Source organism: Eubalaena glacialis, chromosome 8 (genome assembly GCF_028564815.1).
Source record: "Eubalaena glacialis isolate mEubGla1 chromosome 8, mEubGla1.1.hap2.+ XY, whole genome shotgun sequence".
In the NCBI taxonomy this organism is placed as follows: Eukaryota; Metazoa; Chordata; class Mammalia; order Artiodactyla; family Balaenidae; genus Eubalaena; species Eubalaena glacialis.
In genome coordinates, this window is record NC_083723.1 from 80,769,540 (window position 1) to 80,782,839 (window position 13,300).

The window sequence follows — 13,300 nt, forward strand, 5'->3', positions numbered from 1 at the left end:
GCTGGCCCTGAGGAAACTGTGGTTGAGCAACGTGAATGAATGCAATTATCAAACCAAAAGCATTTTTGGAATAACCAGTTGATTTCCTTTATCCCTGACTTCATTGGGATTAACATAATAAAGCAAACAATAAGGGAAAATTGGCTTACACAAGGCCAGTCATCTTCTCGGCTCTGCTCCCCTTCTATTTTCAAGAAATGACAAGAGGTGTCATGTGCCAAAGAGAATTTCATTTTTAGGAACTTTCGGGGGAAAGTGATTTAATTAGAAGGAAAAAATAAAACTTTTAATTCAAAGAAATCAAACAATGCAGCAGTTGTTACTTACATTTGTAAGATATCATAAAAGTAAAAAATGGCAGGAGTCAAATTAAGAGTAAAAGAAGGTCACTTCTGCTTTGGGTGATCTGAAAAGTTCCTAAAATAGACAGTAACTAAAGTTAAGTCTCTTACCTTATAATTATTCATGATTTCAGTTAACCATGGTTTCACTGACTTTACTGTATCTTCTCGCAAGTACTTTTCAACTTTGGATCCATCACTAAAAGTCTGGTTTCCCACGTGGATGGCTTGTCTCACTTGTGGGAGGGACAAAAATTTCCTGTAGTAACTTTGGTCCTCAGGTTCCTGGCATCAGAAAAATATTAGGGAAAACGAGTGGGTGGTGGGAACAGCACTCTGGGGAAAGCTTCAAATTTCTCCTAACATATATCACAATGAACAAGATGTGACACCACTATTAACTGGTCTCTACCCTGAATATCTTAACTTGGGGGTTTGGGGAAATTCAAATTTTACCAAGCAAATCTGGATGATCTGATACTCTTGGAGCCAGTATCCAATTTGCAAATGCTGGATTTTCCTTTTTGTAACAACGAAACTTTTGTGATCTGTAACTCCAATTAAAAACCCCATTCAAGGCAAAGATAGGAAAAATGAAGAGGCGAGATTATCAAAATCAATTTGCTCCTTGTTGGAGGCTCTCCGGAAAGAAGGTGAAATGGACCACATGGGGCCAGGAAGGTGATGTGGTGGATTAAAAGCTGAGGATTTCTTTTTCATGTTCTGCCGTTTATTAAAACCACACACACAAAATAATCAGCTGACCATAATTTAAGGGGGAAAATATATCAAGTGTAAGAACAGATGATACCTTATGAAGGACATAAGACAAAAGAGAAGTTGTCCATGAGCCTTATTTTTTAAAAATACTGCATAAAAGTCTCTGTAAGATTCATTACGCTAAAAGAAAAAAAAAAAAAAGGAGTAAATGCTGTTTTTAAAAAGTTACAAAGGATAAAAAAAAGTTTGAAATCAACAATTTTGTGAATCATCAATATTTTGTGCTGTGAATACATTTTCTTTGTAAAGAAAAAATTTAATCACAAATTTTGCTTCTTTCTTGCCTAGCATATGTTTTTCTCTTGGTAGAATCTAAATCCAAAACCACAGGGTTGGCAAATTCCATTGAAATTAGCTTTATATTTTATTTACAAAATAGTTCATAAGTAAGGCAATTTTAAAAAACAGAATGTATTGTCATATCCACTAGACATGGTTATACAAATCCAAATCCCCACTCTGGCTCCCTGTATCTTATTTGATTAATTCTACCCAAAAGACATCAAATTTTGGCCCACTTTTATGAAAGAAACTATCCGAATACTTTGAGAAATATTCCAGAGGGCTTGAAGTGAGGGCCGTACTAAATGCATGAAACATCTTAAGTTAAAAGTAAGACAAAGCAAATATTTTCATAAAGGCTTTGGCAGTTTGGGTTATCCAAGCTGTCTTAAGTACAGAACAAATAATGTGGGCATTTTCAAGAAACTCACTACAGGATTGGAGCTCTGGGACCTGATACCCAGAACTGCAATCCTGGCCTCTCTCCTTCACAAAAGAACTTCTGTATAACAAGCTCTAGTGGGGGGAAATTGTGTTAATCGGAGATTTTTTTTGAGTTATCTGGAATATCACACACTCTCAATGGCCAGATTATAATGTATACAACATTGGCAGGGTAAAAAATCCTGTAGATTAGTAGACCAAATAATGCAATACAGTTTGGACATGTTTGTCTAGTGTAAAGTCAGCTCTCCTATTTCCTAAATCGGAGGAAGTTTGGTTTTGCCAAAAGTTTTAAGCAAACACTATTATGGTTTTTTAAATTGTTGTCATTACCGTGCACTGTAAAAGGTTGTAGTAATTAGAACATCCTGTAACATTCTGGAAGTAGGAAGGCTCGCTTATTAAGTCACCATCTAGTAGTTTATCCAGTAACTAGGTTGGGAGAGAGGGGAGAAAGAAAGGAGGAAAACATCAGCGTGGGTAAAAATGTACAGGCATTTGTCATTTCATTTATTCAATAACTGTTTCATTCAACAACCGCTTCCCACACATCTTCTCTGCGCTATAGACACTGTCCAAGGCATTGGGGAAACAGCAGTGAACAAGGCAGGCCAAAAATGCTCCCTCATAGAGCTTATATTCTAGAGGGTACAATAAACACGCATTCATAGGTAAAATACGCAGTGTATTAGAGAGTAATAAGGGCTAAGGAGAAAACTAACAAGGAGAAGGGGAGTAGGAAGTGCCATGGGTGCCTGTGGGGTTATGTGTGCCTGGGTGGTGGGTGTGGGGGACACTGCAGAGAGGAGGAAACGGGTCTCACTCAGAAGGTGGCATTTGAGTAAAGACCTGTTGAAAGGGAGGAAGCAAGCCCGACAGACATCTAGGAAAAGAACTTTCCAAGTAGAGGAAACAGTGAGCCCAAAGGCCCCGACTGCGGGAGTGAGTCTTGTGGGGAAGGGTTACCATAACATGATCATTGACCACTCACCCATGTACGAGGAGACAGGGCAGAGGATATGGACATACACCCAGGTGCTTGGAACTGGTGGAAGTTATCTTTGGACTGCTGGCATTGAAAACCCGGTCATCAGCTGAAGGTGAGAGCAGTCGACACGGCTGTGTGCTTTTCTCATGTTGAGCTGCACAAAGGCAGGCATGGAGTGGTAGAGAGGGCCATCTAGCCAGGATTGTGGTTTGGCCAAAGGAGTTGGAGGAGGTGCAAAGTGGGGCGTAGGTCGGGAATGTATGTGATGACTGAGCTTGGGTTTATGTTGGGTAATTAGAGAAATTAAGACTTGCAGGGGTAGGGGACCATGAAGAGGTAGTAGGATCCATGGACTGAAAGACAATGGGGTTGCAGGACTGTAATTCAAGTTGGCATATTCAGAGAAGTGAGCTGGGAGGATGGGAGGCGGCAGTTGGGGGAAGACGTTTGAATCTGTTGAATCTGAGATTGTGGAGTGATTGCTGGCTTTCTTGCAGGGGGTAATGGGAATGAGCAGCTAAGGTAAAGAGAACAAGATCACTAAATGAGAGGAGACTAAGAAACTGAGGGACCAAGTATTAAAAAGATCATCCATGTGGAGACTTCAGTCACCAGAAATGATGACAAGAGTAATGCTTGAAAGTGACACTGAGGCAGTGTCCTATTCAAAGAATGGGAAGGCGAATGCCAGGGGTGTGTGTCGGGAGAGAAGCTGATCCCTCAAGTTCCCTCCAGCTCCGACTTACCGCTCTTTTATTAACTAAATCATTTTAAGGAATCAGAACATCAAAAAGGCTTTATTATTTAGGCTTGAGATTTTGACATTTGTATTCTCTTGGGTTTCAGAATTTCTTGGAGTCTTGTATTGCATAACGTGAAACACATTTTACCACTACTTGATTACTTTCCTAAGTATCATTTCATCTATTTCCTGTGAAAAAGTAAAAGTCTTTTCATTTATCACTCAAGATTTTGGGCCAGTGGTCACAGAGACATTGCATACCTTCAGGAGTTTTTTTTTGGGCGGGGGTGGGGGGGTTTCTCTATTTTTTGATGAATCTGGTTTGGGAGAGTCCTCATGGGCCATCTTCTCATCATCTCTGAATATACACAATATCTGAACTTTTCAACAGTGTCACTAATCCTGTGGACGCTTAGGCTGCTGGATCACGCACCACAGACATCTTTCTGCTTTCTTTATCCCTTTGAGTCTATCAAATATTCTTTTTTTTTTTTCAAATTTATTTATTTATTTTTGGCTGCGCTGGGTCCTCGTTTCTGTGCGAGGGCTTTTTTCTAGTTGTGGCAAACGGGGGCCACTCTTCATCGCGGTGCGCGGGCCTCTCACTATCGCGGCCTCTCTTGTTGCGGAGCACAGGCTCCAGACGCGCAGGCTCAGTAGTTGTGGCTCACGGGCTTAGTTGCTCCGCGGCATGTGGGATTCTCCCAGACCAGGGCTTGAACCCGTGTCCCCTGCATTGGCAGGCGGATTCTCAACCACTGCGCCACCAGGGAAGCCCCTATCAAATATTCTTGCTCTTGACACCGCTTATGCTTGCTCTTGACATATGCTTCTTCAGAAACACATCAAATGTCTCACTTGCAGATGGGTCTCATGCAATGTAAAATTTCCTATTAATTCTAAATTCTAAACGTTTCGTCCTTTTTACCCTTTCTGCCTACCACAGCAGATAGTCTAAAACCAGTCTTGAAAATACTGTGATTGCAAGTTGAAGAATGACCCAACCTGTCCCTGATAAGATCCTTCTTCTTTCCTTCGCGTTCACAATTGCACAAGAAATTCTGAATCTACGCTCTGCAGCCACATCAAGTGTCCTGGCACAGAAAGGGGAGCCCGCCAGGATGCTGTAGGGGTGGCTCGGGACTTCCTGAGTTCTCCTATTTACACAGCTTGCTGCTGTCAGAATTCACAACAAGGGCAGTCACTGCCCTGGCACCCTATTTGTAAAATGGAGCACAACTTTGTTACCCCACCCTTCTCCATAGGTTTGTATGTCTCCTGTTTTGATCTGAACCAGCTGACCTACAGCGCCTAAAAGACTATTAATACCAGGCCTCAGCCTTAATAATAACAATGCTGTTAGGTAAACTGTGACAGGCTGTGCTCCCAGTAACAAGATTAAAGGTCTCAAAATTCAGTCCTCACCTCATTTACTAATGTGTCAAACACACCGGCTCTATGGCAAAGGTGACAAAAACCCCCAAGGAAGATTGCTTACACATGATCTTTGTCTGCACTGGCCAAAAAACAAACGAGCAACAAACAAGACCCTCCTGCATCCTAATATTTAGTATAGTCTTACATTTTAAACAACCAAAGAAAAAAAGGTTGAAGAATATAACCATGTTACTTGATCCTCAAATTTAATTTTAGGAGAGCGATGTGACGATATTTACAAATGCCAATGGCTCTTTGTAAAAGTTTCAAGCGACCACCCTTTATACTCTTTGTTCCTGACACACAGGAACATGTGACATTTGTTACACTGTGGCCACTTCCCCAGCTGGAGCCCTGTGTGTGGATATTACCCTCTGAAGGGTTTCGAGCACATGTGGAAGCATATGCAACCACTTTCCAGGTTGCCTTTCTTCTGATTTCTTTATGGTAGGGATGCCTTGAGGGCCTACACAGCATTTCAAGAAATCAAAACAGTTAATGAAAGACACAGTTAGATAAACACCCCGAGGTGATCTCAGGTTTAAAATATGGTCAAAGTAAATTCAAAGAAACCCAGATGGTTCTTTTCTTCCTTACGAGCCCACTGTCTCGCCTCCTGATCTCGGGACAGCACCACGGAAACACCTTTGCTAACAACAAAGAGCCAGGCCAGGCACCGCAGTGCTTCCGGGACCTTTTCAGATGGTGCTCATTGCGCCAGGGCAGCGCAGGCCCCAGAACTCACTTCAAAGGCCTGAGACCACTTCTCTTCCTGGATGTATTTCACGCACTCATTGCACTGCTTCTGCAAGTACTTTCTCTGCTTCTCATCCAACAAGCCAATTTGGAACAGGAATGGTGCATAGCCCTGTATGATCTGAGGAGAAAAGAAGCAAACACAGATGCTACATGGAGAGAGAGGGACGTGAGGGAAGCCCATCTGCTTGTGAAATAACCCTTTGTAACTTCTCAATTAGCGGAGCAGGACAACACACACACATATACACACACACCCCGCACAAACATACATGTACAACACACACAATGCATACACAGCACAAAATACACCACACAAACACACACATACATAAGGCATACACACGACACACACATACACACAAACACACATACACAAACACACACCACACACATACACAAACAGCACACACACAATTCGTGTATAACACACAAATACACCACACAAACACATATACATAAAACATACACAAACACACACCACATAACCACACAAACACTCATACAACACACATGTACACAAAATACACACAAACACACCAAGCACAGGTGCACACACTCGTACATAAACACACTGACACTTGCACTCACAGCCAACGTAGGCTCACATATAGTAAGTTGACACTGTAAAACATTTGGTAAAAATTAGAAGATTTAAATCATTAGAAAGTCAACTGAGCAACAGTATTTCCCTTTATGAAGTTAGGTCTGTAGGGTAAGAGGAGCCTCCATCTGATTAAAGGGTATTTAATCTCCTTAAGGAACAAAATGGAAAGGAAAAAAGAGCCACCTACTGACTCGGGATCAGAATACGCGTCTCCAAGAGCAATTCCCTTCAGGTTGATCTTCACGGTCATCACGGGGTTGAGCATGTGGATGTAGTGGGCGATGGCTGGCACGTATTTCCCCGCGTAAGACTGAGAAGGGTAGACGTTAAAATGAACCATCACAAATCAATGCTACTAAAATGAGGTGTTTATGCAAATTAAAATCACAATAAAACAATCAGTATTTCCACAAGACACATGTATTTCTTAACCTTACATTGCAAATTTGACAATAGCACAGAGCTCTGTCCCTTCCTTCTTTTGTCATCCCAAATAGCATGAAGTGACATGCAGGTCACAGGTTAGGAGCGCAAAAAAATAATAAGTGAACATGTCCTAAGTGAACACTCTAATTTCCTTCCAAAAGAAATAACATGGACACCAGTGAACACAATTCTGCCACCCTTAGGGTTTTCCTTACCAGAACGTTCCATTGCAAGCTTTATTAAAAAAAAAAAAAATCCCAAGGCCAAAATTAAGATTTCAAAATCTGTACAATGATGCCAAAATTTGAAATCAACATGTATTAAAGGAAGAGGAAAAGGATAAATAATATTTATTGGCCACTAAAATGGTCACTTGAACTTACTTCTGTTTCCAACCTTTTCCAGTACAAGGCTCTTTTTTCAATTTCAAAACAGTTTGCCTATACAAACATGATAATTCTGCTTTTATATTATGCTGAAAAGAGCCACTATTAGTTCAGCAATATTTAAAAATAGTTCTGTGTTTCTTCCATTAAAAAGTTGCCTTCCTGACATCTCCACTTGTATGTCTAATATTAAACTTCCTATGTTCAAAACGAAGCTCCAATCTCCAAGCCCTCCTTGCAGCCTCCGTTTCCATTAATGTAAACTCTGTTCTTCTAACTGCTCAGGCCAAAAATCCTGGTGCCACTGTTTATCTCTTTCACTCACACCTCGCAAAAGTCCATTAGTGAATCTCATCAACTCTACCTATTCTATCAAAACACATCTGGAATCCTGCGTCTTTGCACACCCCCCTTTATCACCTTGCTCCAGGTACCGTCATCTCTCGCCTGGATTCTTGCAGCAGCCTCCTCAATGGGCCTCTGCTTTTGCTCTTACCCTCATCCAGTCTAATTTCAAGACAGTGGTCTGTTAAATTAGATCATGCCACTCCTCTGCTCAAACCCTCTAATGACTTCCCATCTCTCTCAAAGCAAAAGTGAAGTGCTTTTTCTGGGGCATCAGGGCTGACATGATCTGGTCACTTCACTCACATTATCCCCTACTATCCTCTTGCTCATTCCTCTCCAGCCTCTCTCAGACCAAATCATAATTGTGATCTGTACTGTTCCTTCCCTTGCATTAGCTCTTTCTGTCCCTGGAATGTTCTTCCCCAGATATCCATATGGTTAACTCCCTCACTTCCTTCAGTGAGGCTTTCTGAGGGTTGCCCTCCATGGCCTCCCTATCAAAAATTTTAACACCCCTCTTTTGATATTTTTTATTCCCCTTCTCTCCTTTTCCATCTTAATATTTATCACTCTCCAACAAACTTTTACTTATTGCCTTGTGTATTGTTATTCCCCTACCCACACTAGAATAGAAGATCCACAGACACAGGGGTATCTGTCTGTTTTGTTTATTAGTGTATCCCCTGTACCTGATGCTGTTTGTTAGTGTTCAATAAACAGCTGCTCAATGAATGAATCCTGAATTAGCCTACATGCATTTGAAAAACAGCAATGCACATATATTCTAGATAGACTAGATGCATTATGTGGGTACATATGGATCTGCAGAACTTTCACAATATGTCCAAGGCTCTCCAGGGCCCTGAAGTTCAAAGACTGGGAATTCTGGAGAGCTCTCATTTTTTCCATGCCATAATCATATGCTGCAGTTATCATTATTCCCATTTCAACGTAAGGACATTGGGGCTCAGAGAGGTTAAGTGATAGAGTCAGAATTAAACGTGGTCTGACCTACTCCAAATACTAAACCCCTTCCAAATTATGATGGAAGAACTTAATTTACATAACTCACACAAGATCCCTTCACTGATGCACTCCTCTTGTGCAATAAGAATTATTTAGGCAAAGTATTAAATCAAAGCAGCTTATCCATTCATACTCATGAGTACTTTTTAGCTTCCATGTCTGAAATTTGGTTTGTTGTATAACTTTGCTATATTCTCCTTTTAGGGACAGTACGTGAACATTTATCAAGTAAAATTTCTGTAAATTGACCAAAAAAGCAAATTTTCTTGACTAATCATTTCACTGGTACAGATGTATTATATAATCTTCATTCAATGATGGTTTATTGGGCAACTCTTCTGTCAAAGGTATCATAACAGATACTTGAGTAGACACGAAAATGAATAAAGCACAAAACTTGTAAAGATCACAATATCTTTTAAAAATACATTATGGAAAACTTGACTCAAATGTGATAAGGCAAAGTCTACCATTTCATGGCTTATTATTTCCACAATGTGTACAATAGCCAGCACATAGTACGTACATAAAAACATAGTTGATAAATGAATGACTCATCTGACATTATTTCTAAACATGTTTTCTCTATTGGAAATTCGTACAAATGCTAAAAAAGTACACCTTCCAGTGATGCTGTCACTCAAGTTGTCTTGTTTATAAGACCTAGCCACAAAACACCTCCCTTGACTTTTTCAGAGATAGAAGGGTATGTACTTTATAGGTAGTGATGACAAACTTAGGCTAAAACAGTCACATTTTTATGGCACCTTCCCCCCTGCGACCATCATATGTATCCGGGATTCAGGCAGGAGATTAAAAAGGAACACCCACTCAATCTGAGCATCCACCATGAACAGATTATTTCACCTACTTTAACTTGAGCCAATGTAAAGTTAACATTATCTTTCTATATTTTAAAATGATGAAAACAAAGGTCTGTGTGTTTCACATACTCACCTGGAATTCTATCTGGGCTTGGCTGCCTCCACGCTTCCCATTTCTCATATTAAATCACATTTCAGTCAAGGGTCCTGGATAGACTATGGATCTCCGGTCCCCCAACCTGGGACCCACCCTTGGATTTATCCACTGCACACTTGCTAAGCGGACCATTTAGGAAAATGAGACAGTGAGATGGGTAGTTCTATAACCACATCCAAAACAGATTCCTTAATGTTCAGTCTACATCTGCTAACCTAACAGTGATGATGTTTACCTTGGTTTTTGCTTTCTAATGACTATCACACACTTCCTTGCCCTGTGTCAGTGTGACAAATCCTTCACTGCTGTTTTCATTAATCATTCCACTGGTTGAGCGACTCAGGCTGTCACACAGTAGACAATTATAGGATTATTTTATGGAAAACAGACTCCGAAACATTACAATGAAATTTCAATTATTTTCACTCTCCTTGTTGAGACACATTTCTTTTTTTCTTTTTTCTTCAAGATCAGATTTGTTTATTCTTCCTGAACCATTTGTTTCTCGATTTAATGATTCTCTGACCACCAGGAGCACTTTAAAAGACAACCAGACAATAAATCAAGTATGTTTGATTTTACCCAGTTTTCCCTTTTCCGGATATGTTTTAAATAGAATAGAATGCCAGACTCTGGGGGGAGAAGTTAGGTGTGGTTGTCTGATGGATCAGAAATGGACTCTATGGCCCTTAGGACTTATAATTGTGATCCTGTAATTTTATGAACTCTTGTTTCTTTTGTTCTGAGTTCTGCCCATAACAACAACTAAAGCAATGACAACCACAACTATTAGCCCTGTGGTTTCTCTGATCTCTGGCTGGGGTTCACCAATGTGGGCAGCAGCTGGCCAACGAAGCTCCTGAAGTCTGTGAACTAACACTAACCTTCTACCCTCAGATCAGACACTGGCCTCAAAAAAGCTCTGAACAGCATCAAAGCAATTATAAAAGGAAAGAGGAAAAGTGTGGCCAGAAACTATTTGAACACATACTATTTTAGAATTCAGCAGTGACCTTCAAATGAGGAACTTAGTCAGACAAATATATTTAACTAACATAATAATTCAAACTAGATTAGCAATCAACACATCAGGATTTTAGTTTGCCCTTAGTAATTATTCCTTTCCAATATTTAAAGAAGCGCAATTTCCAACACTATTTTTGTATGGTTCCTTTGCCCCACGGTGACAACATTTTGAGCTCACCTCTGACAAGAAGGGCCACAGCCATTAGGGTATGTTTGTATGTGCTTGTATTTGGAGCTTAAAGAAGCAGTAAACCTCCAGTTTTCCTCTGACATCAGAACGATCTCAGAATTCAGCTCTCGAACTTTTATTTCCCCCGTGAGAGAAAAAAGGTCTCACCATCAGAGTTGAATAGTGTTTTTGAATTTTGGTTTGCAATCTTTCTGTGTTCTTAAATGATGTTTGGAACAGCCTAATGGAAATCACGTTAGGAGCATATTGTACTTGTAAAAATAGTCTAGAGAGAATGTAATACTTGGTTAATTATCCAGATGTGTAAAAGCAAAATGAAATTGGACTTAAAGAAACTTGTAATTGTGTATTCCATCTGAATCTCTCCCTTCTTACATGTTTCAACAACATTCATAGCCGACTTACTGTACCCCTGCCACCCGGTTACTTTTAAGGGAGTCAAAAAATTCATATCGAAAATCAAGCTTCAATCAGCTCCTCCAGAAGAAACAAAATCGTGTCAGAGAATAATATTATAATGGAAACAATGTCCTCTTACAGAAATTTCACATATGTTAGCAGTTACTATTGTTTAAGCTACTCTTAGTTGTCTGCATTTCTTACTGAAGTTTAGTTTAAAAAAAAAAGTAGATGCAGCTATATTCATTCTCTGACTTGCTTCTAAGTATACCTTTTATGGTAAAACTTGCAGAACCTTTATCAGTGATAATGAGCAATGGCCTTTGAACCTGGTTACCAAGTGTCACTATTCACTGGCCCTAGCTCCTCACCTCTGCCTGGAAGTGGAAAAAGGGAGTTGTCATCCTCGGCAATGGCATGTCAAGGATGGTCAGGGTCATTCTACATCCGTTTCCCTGCTCTGCCCCCAAACCCCCAGCCACTCCAGCTAGAATGAATGTCTCTGAAGAGTTCACTTCGGGGCTGGTGAGAACTCTTCCATGTCTTCCGGGAGGAAACCAGGTGGGCTGCCCTTCTGGAGAGAGTCACATTGGTGTCATGTCTTCTAGCTGTCCCCAAACACAGACTATGGTGGAACCAGCCCCATGTACAGGGGTGATCAGAGTGAATAGGGGAATGTGCCTTGAAGAGAATTTTATACACACATTGAAAACTACAAAACTTGGTGAAAAGCCTAAGTTTAACGGAGTCACACAGGACACAGCAGCCAAGAGGACAGGATTAAGCTAGGGTGACCCTGACTTCATCTAGCCTTGGGGTAGAATCTTACTTCACTTAGCACCATTATTTCTTCTGAGGAGAGAAGAGGTGTGGCCTTAACACGGTCAGTTCAGAAAATTAATGAATGGAGAAAACTGGAGCTTTGGTATTGTGGTAATCTCTACAACTTCCTAGACATTGCTAGACCATGTGTCATCTAATTTCAAGACCACACTGCTGTGATTTAAAAAAAAAAGGCTTCTAACGAGAATATGACTTTATCTAAACATCTATTTCTCTTGACTATGAGCTTAAAAAGAAATGTAGAATCTACAGGAATACACATATGAGAAAAACATTTTGATCTGTATCCAACTTTTAGTCACATAAATTTATGCAAAAGTATGTACTGCCTTCCAAATATGTTCTTATTTCATTTTGAGATGATGCTTCTTTAAAAATTAATTCCATCAGTGACAAACATAGGTGAAAAGGATGTACCTCACCTCCCCCCAACTCTAACTTCAGTGCCAGTTTTGGAGAAATTCATACCCAGCTTGAAGCCAGGTGACTTGAACAGATGAATAAACCCTTTGGTTTAGAGATTACAGTTAATTTGACTTTTAAATAGAGAGTGTGAATATACTAGGCCACAGTCAACAAACTGAGTCCTTCACTTGCTCACTATAGATAGAACTCAGAAGGTTGAAGCTGCGTAATAGATATAATTTAGCATTTCTGGTCCCCAGCCTAGACATCTCATCCAATTGGGTACTATTCGTGTCGCCATGCCACTTGGTCCAGCATAGTAGCTCACTTCAGACAAAGCTTATATTGACGTCTGATTTACTCATATTCTTTTCCACGTAACTAAAGAATCAGCAAATATGTGTTGATTTGACTTAGATATGCTATCCAAAAGCCTGAGGCCCAATTTGCAAACATTTCCATATGCCCCTGTTCAATTCTCCAGGTTGCAGCTTAAACCTTGACTTTTCTAATATTAAATTCATTAAATAGTCACAAATCCGTTTTCAATTCTAAAAGAAAATATTGGCAAGTCAGAGGAACAGAACTGAAAATAGACATCTGTCATGAGCTCAAGAGTTAAAGCAGCTCGAATGTCATCTAGTAATATTCAGCAAGTTCCAAGCTTTGAGAAATAATTACATTCCAAGGACTTCAAGCCTTTATATCACTTGAAACTTCCATTTACTCCATAAAACGTTATGATCAAAAGACAGAAATATCCAAGAAGCTAGAGAACTTCTTTTCTGTTTGTATAAGGTTAGTAATCCTTAGAGATTCTGTACAAAATATGTAAGGGATGTCCGACTCCCTTGTACAGACAGTGGATCTATTCTGTGAGAAAAGGCAAGTCT

At 40.1% G+C, this 13,300-nt stretch overlaps 1 protein-coding gene across 1 annotated transcript in view; it reads right to left on the reverse strand.

Annotated features, from left to right (window-relative positions):
• The window catches only part of CPVL (carboxypeptidase vitellogenic like), a 135,952-nt gene that overhangs the window by 49,317 nt on the left and 73,335 nt on the right, over window positions 1–13,300 (reverse strand). The window contains exons 10-13 of the mRNA XM_061198246.1: window positions 6,565–6,687; window positions 5,760–5,891; window positions 2,181–2,279; window positions 453–626 (exon numbers count right to left, since the gene is read on the reverse strand). Coding sequence (XP_061054229.1) covers window positions 453–626; window positions 2,181–2,279; window positions 5,760–5,891; window positions 6,565–6,687 — 528 coding nt within the window. The remainder of the gene's footprint in view (window positions 1–452; window positions 627–2,180; window positions 2,280–5,759; window positions 5,892–6,564; window positions 6,688–13,300) is intronic.